Source organism: Poecilia mexicana, unplaced genomic scaffold (assembly GCF_051168715.1).
Source record: "Poecilia mexicana isolate PSO_F unplaced genomic scaffold, ASM5116871v1 scaffold_16, whole genome shotgun sequence".
Taxonomy (NCBI): Eukaryota; Metazoa; Chordata; class Actinopteri; order Cyprinodontiformes; family Poeciliidae; genus Poecilia; species Poecilia mexicana.
In genome coordinates, this window is record NW_028263385.1 from 5662444 (window position 1) to 5674719 (window position 12276).

A 12276-nucleotide genomic window follows, 5' to 3' on the forward strand; every position below is an offset into this window, starting at 1 on the left:
GCCAAGATTTATAGAAGGCGCCCAGTCTGGGTTGGCATCATCATACAGAGCAGAAGGTTGGCCTAGGAGAAAACAAAGTTCAGCACAATATGTTTCACTTTATAATTACACAAAATTTCAAAAATACTGTGTTTATCCCAAAGGAAAAATGACTATTGTCGTAACTTCAAATAACATCAGAGTCATTCTGGATGGTGATGCTGTGGGCAGGAAAGATCTCCAGCAGCAGTCAATCTTGCAACAAATCTGAAGAGACTTCTGACTGAAGACTTTTGCTGTATGACGATCTCAATCTCCAGCTACTCTACTGTGGGATGTCGTCCACTTTAACATTTCCTGGATGACGTCATCAGTTGTTGGAAAGCACTGCTAATCCACGTCATTTGCTTTTGCTGCTCATCGTTAAATCTCAAGTGTAAAATTTGAATGCAAAAGAATTAGCAGAATTTTTTTTATCTTTTAATAATTGAAATGTCTATAAAAAAAAATCAGAAATTACCATGCTTATATTTTACACATTATTTTATAAAATCTAAATGTTAATATAAATATTAGATTTAAATGTTAAATATCTATCTTAATAAATTTCTATCTAAATGTTAAAACTAAATGTTAAATCGAAATAAAATATTATACCTATATGTTAGATCTAAATGTAAATTCTCCATATTATTGATGAAAGTTAATTTGCCTAAACCGTTTTCTACTTAAACATATAAAATAAAATAAAAATTCTTAATACTAGTGCATTTTTTAAACAGGAAAACATTGGCTGTACTAGTCCTGGCTTGTTTATTGTTGTCTCTAAGCAAAACTGTTTAGAAAAGGTGATAGGTTTTATGTGTTAAGTGTTAAAAAGAAGTTTGGTGGCATTTAGAGACAATTTACAGAGGAAATAGTGGGGGTGGGGGGCGGGGATTCGACACTTACCTTTTGTTGCCCTGACAACAGTAAATTACATTTTTACTTTATAGCCCACTTTATTCCATGCTGGAACTACAACTGTAATAGAGACTAACCTGATGTGAAGTGATCCGAGCAGACGCGGATGTAAGGTAGCATTGAATCTCGCAGATTATCCCTCGCTATTTTTGACAACCACAAACATCGCCTCCGTCTGGACAAGCCCTCCGTTTTCTCGCCCTGGTTCGTGATGACCGCCGGTAACCGGAAGAAGCTCTTCACGTCCCTTTGTCCTCGGTTTCCACAGCCGACTATAGCACAGAAACTCGGCATTGTGCATCTATGAAGGAACACGCATCACAGTTTCATTGTCGCTTCAGACTTGTGTGTCCTCCAACATGGCCAGCTAGGAAGCTCCTTGACGTCATAATCAGCTGTTATGAAGGCGGAGGTCACGTGGGTTCCGCTCCCATAGTCGACATAAAAACAAGGCAGGCGAGCCGAGACTAGCAGGGGTGAGGAGACGACGCTGTTAAAGAAGGAAACAGGTACAGAAAAATATTTTTTGAGTATATGTATAAAACTCAGACGGATAAATATGTTGTCAATGAAGTAACGATGTGATACATGGCTAGTTAAACTGGCTAACAAGCTGGCAAGCTAACCGTAGCTTCATGAATAGGGTTTAAATAAAAAACTTCCTTTAAAACTATCCATTTGTCTTTTAAAAAGCGAGGTTTTAATTTGAAAATGCCTAATTGTTTAGGTAGCTGTTATTACGTCGGACCCCCCAAGGCTTCTGCCTCTTTGAGGGAAGATTTAAATGCCAGTAAACATGGCAGGTGGCAGTGAGAGTCAATAGAAACCCTGAAACTGCGCCTCAGTGACATTTAGTTTCTGTTTTGACCTCTGTTTTGTGTATTTCTGCAATTAAAGAATCAGGTTTTATGAAATACAGAACAGCAACTAACAAATTTCAACATATGTGTAAACTATAAACCTGTTGTGTGATTTCTGCTGTGTTAGGTTGCATAATATTAAATAAAAAAATTTAGTTTTCACAATGTCATAAAACAGTAAAGCCTCTTAGTGTTTCCAAAATCTGTATTTTATAGTTGAAAACAGATGTTTTGATGATAAAGTAACTGTTAAGATTTAGCTATTGTTCAAAATCTTATATGTATCATTTAAAAGTAAATTCCTTTTCTGCACTTCCTTTTCTAAAACTAAACAGACAATTAAGAAAGACTTCAGGAAAAAAAAACTATATTGTTGTCTTTATAGGCTTTTTTTATATATATAAAGAAGAACGATGTCCCAGAGCTTACCAAACAAATTATGTTCATTCATTTACAGCTAATTTAAAATATGTAGTTAGTAAACACAACACATTAAATATACTTTGGCAATTTATTTTACTTATTTTTTAATAAGGCTGTACAGTGGTGCAGTTGGTAGAGCTGTTGCCTTGCAGCAAGAAGGTTCTGGGTTCGATTCCCAGCCTGCGATCTTTCTGCATGGAGTTTGAATGTTCTCCCTAACCCTGAATGTTCTCATTCAAACTCTGCATTTCTCCAATTTTTCTTTCATTTTTGTTTATCTGAATTCTATTTTTAAAATAAAACCACATTTATCTATATAAAGTATCCTACAGTTTTTATCCTTGTCAGACCAAATAAAGATTACAGCAAATAAGACTTCTTGACTAGAACACGTTTTTCAGGATAAACAATATAGTTATGTGACATTCATTTTTACGTTGGTTCAGTTCATGATTGTGTCATGAAAAAGTGTGTACTCATAAGTGGAATTTTTAGGGTCGCCTTCACCAGAAGATTTAGATACATTTATCTTAAAGTCAAACTGCTATGAGTTAAACAGAGGAATTGGTTTCTGGTTAGCTCAGCCTTGTGGTTGGCCACATACAGATGGTTACTTCTTTTTAAAAAAAAAAAAAATTGGAAAATAGCCAACAGTTTCCACATACATAGGTTTTCCTTTTGTTTGTTTTTTCTTTGGCTGCGCGGAAGTGAGTCTGTGCTAGATACCTGGAATATGCTTTGAAATCCAAACCAGTCTGCTAGTATAATTGAATCACCAAGCCACTGTACTTCATCCAACCATTTTCTAACACCCTTGTTCCTTAGGGAGGGTTGCTGGTTCCTCTCCAGCTAACATTCTGGGCAAGAGGCGGGGTCACCCTGGACAGGTCGCCAGTCTGGGCAACACAGAGACAAACAACCATGCATGCACACACTCACACCTAGGGACACTGTAAGGCCAATTAACCTGGCAGTCATGTTTTTGGACTGAGGGAGGAAACCGGAGTACCTGGAGAAACCCACACATGCACAGGGAGAACATTCAAACTCCATGCAGAAAGACCCAGGCTGGGAATCGAACCCAGAACCTTCTTGCTGTAAGGCACCAGCTCTACCAACTGCACCACTGTGCAGCCACCACTGTACTCAAAACATCCATTTGATGGAGCATTTTTGCCAGAAATGGGGTTGTAATAAAAAAAAGCTAATCTTTCCAATTCCATCTAGGCTCACTGAACTGCTTTTCAACCTAATTTAAGATTCAATAAAATGTCGGGTTTCAAGCAGTGACTGAAACTTGTGTTCAAATTTACTGCATGGTGTGTTAATGACCCTCTAGTTAGGTAACCTGAATCAAGCAAGCAAAAATTTAATTTAGCAAATTATTAACCCTCGAATTTAAATTGTAACACTCTTCCTCACTTCATCATATTATTAATGTTTTGTTTGTTTTGCAGCAATCCAAAAAACTGGAGCAGATTTACTGAGGAAGACCGCAATGCGATCATAGAGGTAAGCAATGCTAGAACATTATGTGAAAATATGAGTTTAAAAAAACATTTCTGATTCACCAAAAGAAGAATTAGTCACTCACACCATGGAAATAATATAAGTTGATAATGTTTTGAAACCCCAAAAATTGACAATATTGTGGGAGTTTTGTGTTCAGACTATTTTCCCACTGTGGGTTTCATGAAAGAATAGCCAGTGATGCTGCTCTGTTTTACAATATGTTATTGTCTTTTTTGACATGATTGTTGATATTTATTAGCTTAACAGTTTCACTATTTAATGTAATTGGTGTAATGAATTAACTCGTTTAAGTTTTTTTTTGTTTTATCAGTCGTGTTTGTGTTTGACTGTTGAATCTATATTGTGATCAGTTTTGCTGTTTTGGAATGGTAGCTAAATCAAAATGAGAGTAATACATTATGCTTACCGCTTCACACATTTGTTTGTGGTTGAAATATATAATTTCCATTTTTATAATCTTATCTGTTGGTTACTTGACAAGTTTTTCTCAGCTGGAACTTCATAAGTATTTTTTTCTGAATGAAACTGACTTTGTAGTAACACTGAACGTTTGAGCTCTTACATGTACCAGATACAATCTAGTTTTTCTGTAATTTCTGCATGTCTTTAAATGCTTTATATGATAATTTGACAATTGTTTGATTTTATGAATACTTTTTGATATATGGATCACACAACCATGAAGAACATTTTCTGTTTTGCAGCTGTCCCACGGCTTCAGACCATTATTAATAAATTGAAGGGTGTTACTATACCAAGAACAAACAGAAACACACATTTAATTTTGCAGATGCAATTTGTCTATGAGCTGGGAAACTGCAGCGTTGTGTATTTAGTTGCCTCATTGTTCCTCAGCCTGTGGGGGAACTGAAACAGGCTGCCTGTCAAACAATGGCTGATCAAACAAACAAAAGGGGATTATTGTGTGTGTGATTTCCATCCTGTTCCACTGTAATCTCTCCTCTTCCTCTGCTTCTGGCTTTGTCTCTGTTGTTGTTTTGCTGCCTATCCTTTCTCACCTCTCAAATCATTTGGTTGTCTGCAGCATGATCAACCCTGCAGCAGGATGAATGCCACGTGATGCATCTGGATTATCCGTCTTTTGGTCCCTCAGGCTCGCCAATGCCTCACACTCCCTCCAACTCCCCTGCTTCTGACGCCGGCGTGAGTAAATATGTTTAAAAGAAACCCAGTCAGAAACCAGATCGAGTTGGATGTTTTTCTGTGACCAAAGTATTTCACTTCACGGAAGATTTTGTTTTTAGACTTCTTGCTTAGATTAATCTGTCCTCTTCACAAATGTAACTTATTTGTTTGGTTATATCAGTGTTTATATGTTTTTGCAGAGTTCAGATGGCAGCAGCTCCTCCTCACCTGCCTCAAAGCCAAACCTAGACAGCCAATCAGCCTCCTCCTCTTCTGTCTCTTCATCACCCTCGGGATCTTGCGATGAGTTGAGGCGTCGCACTGGCCTTCCCTCCTTCCATCCTCAGACAACCAACGGAGTTCCTCACTGGTGAGCAGGTTTTGAGTGAAAACCGTAATATAAAGGGCTTAACTTTTTTTATTGTTGATGTTGTTGTTTTTGAAATCATGAGAATAAAGTCATACATTTGCAAAATAGACACAAAAATAACAGAAGAAAGTCATAAAATTACTTGGAAAAAAGTTTTTAATGAGAGCAAAGCTTCAATAGTTATCAAGATCTGATGTGACAACATTAAGTCTGTATTTATAAAACCAAAGTATAACTTCACGAGATGTTTAACATTTATGATTTAATTTTATTTGATTATTTTTCATGTATTATTATAAAATTACTACTTCATTCTAGTAATATTATATTTGAGTTTATTCTCCTGTTATTACGACTTTTCTCATATTATTATGACTTTATTCTCATAATGTTTTGACTTTTTGTAGTATAATTTTATTATTATTACTTATTTTGATAATATTGTGAATTTATTCTCTTAATATTCTGACTTTGTTCTTGGAATATGAGTTTATTCTCATTATGAAAATATCATGCTCATATTATTTTGGTGTTTTATTTCCGCTTACGACTTTATTCTTGCAATATTTTGACTTTATTCTTGTAATAAATTTTCTTCTTAGGCTGTAACTCACTCATACAATGAATTGGAAAAATAGTCCATAAAGTTGTGATTGCTAAAGTGGAATCAGAAAAGGAAAGTAATGGTTATTGGTCATACCGTCTCTTTATTTTCTAAATACCTATAAATTGTTGAACTAATTAAGTGGCATGAGCAGCATTTTTTTCTGATTTTTTTAGTGTTAATATTACCCTGCTTTATTGGCATAAATATTCCCAATAAAGCAATATTTATTAATATTGCTTGATATAATTATAATACATTTGTCTGTTGAGAGATGAAAACAGGAGGTTGCTCGCGTCATCAGACGTCGGCAGGACTAAATTCCTCTTTTTATAAGGTGACCTTTTAGTAAATAGTTTCTATTCAGCTTTTTTGGAAAAACCTCCTGAACTTTAAGAGGTACCAGACCATTTGGGCCATATAATATACTTCAACAGTAGGAGATCCCAGCATACTGATTAATTTACAGAATGGAACGTCTTGTTCTTTACAAGCCTGGAAACAGAACTGTAAAATATGTTTGACTTCAATAAACCTCACATTGAGGGAAAATCCTGGCAACACTCTGAAGCTTAAATACATTTTCTACAAATGCTAATGTGTGCTTTTATTCTACTTTCTGTGCCTCAGTGTTACTATATTAACTAATAAAACTGTAATATTCCACAGCCCAGATGGAGCGCCTCTACAAGGGGGCCTTCCTGCCAGCATGCCCATGCAGATGCTGTGGTGGCAGCAGATGTACGCACGCCACTACTACATGCAATAGTAAGTGTGTTACCAGGGCTCACCTCTACAAGCTTATAGGTAGGAAACAATTAATCAGTTATAATCATCATCTAATAATTGAATAATTAACTAGAGTATACAGAATAAAGCATGCAGTATACATTTTGCATTTAAGATGGGTGAATTAAACTTCTATATATCAACAGATTATTCTTTCTGACACCAAGTAGACAGGATTTATCTTCCCTGAGTTTTTTTTTAGCTGCAGATGCATTCATTGTTACAAATGATCAAGTGTTCACTAAAGCAGTGCCATGTTATTGCATTTTAGGGGATAATTTTTATCATAGATTATCATAATCTTTAGCTGCAGCCCTGAAACCTCATCATGTGAACAAGTTTCCTTATGGGAATCTTCCCTTGGATTTCAATTGTAATTGTTCTTCCTCTCAATCTTGACATCTATGTTGTTTCTTCTCCTTGCAGTCAGGCAGCAGTAGCTGCGTTACAGCCTCCCAGCGCTCCTCCTCCCTCGCCTCCCTCCTCATCCCCTCATCAGCCCACTCAGCCCAATGAACCTGTGCAGCCTCCGCTGGGCCCGAACCCAGCCCAGGACCCTCTACAAGAGAACCTGCCTGCCAACCCGGTCCAGATGAACGCACAGGGCGGCCCGGTGCTGAACGACGACGAGCTGAACCAGGACTGGCTGGACTGGTTGTACACGGTTTCTCGGGCTGGAGTTCTGCTGAGCATCGTTTACTTCTACTCCTCCTTCAGTCGCTTTGTCATGGTGGTCAGCGCCATGTTGCTCATCTATCTGTAAGTCACTCATGCTTTCTGTGTGCATTGTCAGGAAATTCGGGCCGAACAGAAACACATAGAATGAGGCCAGAACAGAGTTTAAAGAGCTGCCTTTGTTCTGTTTTTATGTAAAAATAGTTTTTCTTTAGATCCTTCATTTGTTTTATGTTCTTAATGACAATAATCCCACACTGCTCATATTGAGGTCTGGATTCCTGATATCTGTTTTGAAATCACCTTATATGGAAATACAATCATAACATTGCCAATATGTGACATATTTGATACATGTTCATACATAGTCTTAAGAAATATGTAATTAGCTTTTAGCATTTTACCAATTCTGGGTAAATGTGGAGGAAATCATTTTCCGTCTGTTGTCCAAAGCTTAAGATGCCATTTTTTTTCTTTTTTTGATAATTTTAGGTTTATTTTTATTTCATGGTTTCAGGCACCAGGCTCAGTGGTTTCCCTTCAGACCAGAACAGCAGAACGTCAGAGGAGAACGGGCCGGCGCTCCTCCAGGAGAAGCGCAGAGGCAGCAGGACATGCAGGAAATTGTGAGTTTGAAGCATCATTTTCTTGTTTTCTGTGTTTCATTGCTTTTGAAAGTAAATGAGATGTTAAATTGTACTTTTTTTTTTTTTTTTTTTTTTTTTGCAAAAGCCTCAAGCCCAAGAGATTAAATCCACCTCCAAATGTATTTGTATCTGTATCCCATCTATTTATATATATTTTTGTTTCTCTCAGCGTTGTATTTCAAAATTGACTCTTCAGAAAATCCGTATGTGAGGAAAAATAATTGATTTGATAACAGAAGATGCAAAAGAAACTCCTGTAAGCATAGTTCATCTATGTGCAAAGCTGGAGGTTTAGTTCATTCAACAACAAACTAGGTACTTTGCACATTTTTATTTATTAGCCTATAATTTATTAACATAGATGATTATTCAACAGGATTGCACAAAAACTGTTGTTGCCTTGAAAACATGAGTACGTATGTGACTCTGATTGTGTCTGTTTGTCCCAGGAGCGACTCATGGATGAGGGGATGGAGGATGATGACAGCGGTGAGGAAGGAGGAGGAGGCAACGAAGACCCGGTTCTGGGTGCGGCCCTGCCAGAGCCAAACATCCTCACCGTGGCGTGGGCCTTCATCAGCACCTTCTTCACCTCACTCATCCCTGACGTTCAGCCCCACCTGGCTAACTAGGAAGACACTCCGCCCGTCTCCCTACTGCCAGCAGGTACCGCGCTACAGTTTCCAACCTTCATCTTCATTGTAACACCCAGTTGAGTCTCCAAACAAAATCACTCGAGTCTGATTGGACGGTAGCAGTCGGTTGGTCCAGACGGCGGCTCCTACTAACGGGATCTGAGAGCAGATCCAGAGTGTCACTACTGAAAGTACATAAATAAAGGTACTGAAAAATGAAAAAGAAAAAAAAAACTGTCTGTGGAGTAAATGTCTCAGCTGCGATGGGAAAGATGATGGCGAGACGCAGATGGAAGCTGTCTTCCATTTCGAGCAGCGATGGGCACATGATGGTGGATTATTTTCTTCTTTTATTTGAGACATGTGACTGATTTAACGATAACATCAGAAAATCTCCCTAGAATGAGAGGGAGTTGTCCTTATTAAAAAAAACAACCTCTGAAAGACATCTCCATATGCACACAGGGTGCATACAGAGGTTTCAGCAACTGAAGCTCAATTTTTCACATTTTATCATCTATTTACATGTGTAAATATATTCATCTATAATTCCAGTATATATTCTTTTTGAATAAAGTTCTGCCTGCATACAAAAACCGACTCGATTACCCTGTGTAGTTCTTTAGTTGTCCTACAGATGGCAGCATCCTCACACAAATGTTTTAGGTGCTTTTAGGAAGCGGAGTGCTTTAGCTTTTCTCTTAACTATAATTTCTTCAGATATTTTCATAATTATGTTGTTTCTATGAAGAATACAGAACCTCAAAACAATTAATGAGTGTCTTATCTTAAAAAAAAGACAAGACAGCAGATACACAAAAAAGAAAGCAGGTAAAAGGAGGAAAAAGTGAAAATTGTAACTAAGAAGCATCACTACAAAATCAGCATCTCCTTCTAGCTGGTACATGATATTCAGAAGGTTTATGTTTAATTCAGTTGATGAACTGAAATGCATTTTAAATACATCATTCTGTATAATAAACTGCATAAGTTTCACTATTTAAGTTATGAAAGAAATTTAACCTTTTTTAATTCAAGGTATACTTGCACAAAAATACATCTTCATAGTAGGAAGGTTAGCAGAATCCTAAATTTAAAGCAGGTTTTGGCATCGGGTTTTCTGGCACACACTGTTTTGATCCAGAAGATCTTCCTCCACTTTGTTCGTATTTGGCTTGTAGAAAACTGAACAGAGAGGAGTTCTTGCCGTTCTTTGAAAAGCTGCTGTTGGATAGAGGAATGACCAGAAAAAATATTTCTTCTTACCATTCTTCCATAAACGCTAACATTGTGGAGCTTTCCTGATTTCTGCTTGCTTGTCTTCTTTTCTTTGCTCAATTATGAGCATTAGATTATTTCTGTCCGTCTGTTTTGGATGCGTCTCCTGCTTAATGAGCTCATCCTACCTCCAAACATCAGTGAGAGCAGGTTTGACATGAACTTCCAGCTGAAACCAAACTTGAACTTTAAGTTTCTGTGACACCATCCTCACTGGGGATGGTGTGGAAGCAGCTCAGACAGCGATGCACTTCAGAGTCCTCCAAACCCCCTCTAATCAAATGACCATGGATTTTCCTGTACTTGGTCGTAGAAGGCCCAATTAATTATGCATGACACAGGCTTGACGGCCATTTGATTTTGTTACATGCGCCCCCTCTGAGCCGCCGATCCAATCAGGTTAGAACCCGTCCCTCCTCCCGCGCATGCCTTAGGGTGGCTGACTGTTAGACTCCCCTTATCAGAGGTAGAGATTTCTTTAAGAGGGTGTTTGGGACCTTGTAGGACATTTCATCATCATAATAAGTCCTTGTTATGCAGTCGACTCACTCCTGTTTCCCTGCTATCAGGCCTTGTTGTCTTTGGAGGGGCCGCAGTTGGGCTGGACACCTGCCACCGCGCAGAGAGGAGGAGATAGGCTGAGTTTATTAGGGGCACTGAGAGGAGAGATGGAGGGTGACACCTGTGCAGATGGGATGGTGATGCGTTGCAGCAGTAAAAGTGACCCCTAAAGGTCCATCTGCACTTTATATTCCAGCTGTAGCCCCATGTATATATATCACTGTAGTGATTATCTCAGCAGATAATATCGAATGTTGTGTTTTAATCAACATTTTAGATGAAAATTATTAATTATTTCTGCTTTATTTTTGAAAATTTGAATGAGAATTAGGGCTGAAAGAATCAGATTAATCATGATGAATCGATTACTGAAATGATTGTCAACTAATTTAGTAATCGATTAATCGTTGATTATACAGACTGAAAAACAACAAATTCAGAGCAAACTTTACAAAATATACATTTTGCATTTAAGATGAAGACACTTTTGTCTGTATGTTAGCTACTATCAGATTTCTTATTTGTATTATTTTCTCTTCTGGTTTTATGAGAGCATTAATAAATATTAAAATATAATTAAATGCAGTGACTGTGTGGTTTAGTGATATATATCACTTTTTATGTAACAGACAAACTGAAGAGCCATATTTTAAATGGTAGGTCTATGTTTTTCATGTATTTGTCAGGCTATTGTTGCTGTCCCCTGCGGTCACTCTCACAGATTTACCTAACAAAGACTGCAAAGAAGCAATAAGTAGTTTTAGTTAAAAAAAATATCTTGATTAAGTTCCTATCACCCAGCCCTTATATGTTTATATGTGCGTGCACCACCATTTTGAAAGATTTTATGTTTATATAGTTTTACTTGCTTAAAAAATGAGTAAGCAACATTTTCTACGTTTTGTTTGTTTTACAGACAGAAGATCAGATTTCCCAAACTTGATGCTGTCAGTGATATACCTGTAGTCGATTTTATTTTATTTGGGGATAGGAAGAAAATTGTAAACATTTTATTAAACTTCCAAGTCTTATATGAGTAAAGGCTTAAATGTTCATGTCAAGGATATTGCTGCTCACTTTTACTTTGCTAAATTCATGTTGCAATAACAAACGTTAGAGGAAATTCTGCTTTGGTCTCAATGTCAAACTAAATTTGGCAAAAATCGTCCCCATTTGAAATGGGACCAGTTTAGTAAATGAAGTTAAATAAGCTTGAGCTCCGACAGGAAGCCTTGTCATCTCTGTTTGTCCTCGGATCATTTTGCTTTCAATGTGAATCTCCCCTCAAACGATTTTCCATTGTTTGCCAACAGGTTTCACGTTTCACCACAAACATTTCCGTGTCTGTGTCCTTTGTCCTGCCCCAAGCAGTTTGTGGCCTGTTTGTTAAAAGCACTTTATCGGTAAATTTGACTTGGCACATCTTGTCAGGAGAGATGGCAGCTGATGAGACTCCTGACCTGCAGATAAAACATCCATTAAGTGGCTTGTCTGGGACTATTCAGTGCTCTTAACCTATTAGCATATTGTTAGCCATTTCCAAGATGGTGCAGCGGCGGATGTACAATCCTGCAGCCAGTCACCACACAATAAAGAACCACCTCTTACTCTGCCACTGCGCTAAATGTCGTCTCCGACGTTGTAGTGCTTGCCGGCCGTCCTCCTCCAGATGATTCAAATGACCGCTAAAAGCCTTAGGGAAGGGGAAAAAAGGGCCAAAATGCAAAATTGATGGAAATGACATTAGATTCAGCTCATGCTCCTCACTGTGTAAATTATACCCCAAAATGGACTCTCTGGCCCAACTGTTGGC

General features: G+C 37.7%; 1 protein-coding gene across 1 annotated transcript; it reads left to right on the forward strand.

Moving 5' to 3' along the window:
- Positions 1 to 1328: 1328 nt before the first annotated feature.
- LOC106926468 (homocysteine-responsive endoplasmic reticulum-resident ubiquitin-like domain member 2 protein) lies at positions 1329 to 9220 on the forward strand. The gene is made up of 8 exons (XM_015001431.2): positions 1329 to 1451; positions 3683 to 3737; positions 4804 to 4922; positions 5105 to 5274; positions 6548 to 6646; positions 7094 to 7426; positions 7860 to 7968; positions 8439 to 9220. The coding sequence occupies exons 3-8, from the start codon at positions 4839 to 4841 to the stop codon at positions 8619 to 8621; spliced, it is 978 nt and encodes a 325-aa protein (XP_014856917.2). The 5' UTR covers positions 1329 to 1451; positions 3683 to 3737; positions 4804 to 4838; the 3' UTR covers positions 8622 to 9220.
- Positions 9221 to 12276: the final 3056 nt, after the last annotated feature.

Excerpts from the sequence above, each read along its gene's own strand:
- LOC106926468 (XM_015001431.2), top strand. The coding sequence starts at position 4,839 with ATGCATCTGGATTATCCGTCTTTTGGTCCCTCAGGCTCGCCAATGCCT. Across the intron at positions 5,275-6,547 it reads ACCAACGGAGTTCCTCACTG|CCCAGATGGAGCGCCTCTAC; the intron begins GTGAGCAGGTTT and ends AATATTCCACAG. Across the intron at positions 7,969-8,438 it reads AGCAGGACATGCAGGAAATT|GAGCGACTCATGGATGAGGG; the intron begins GTGAGTTTGAAG and ends TGTTTGTCCCAG.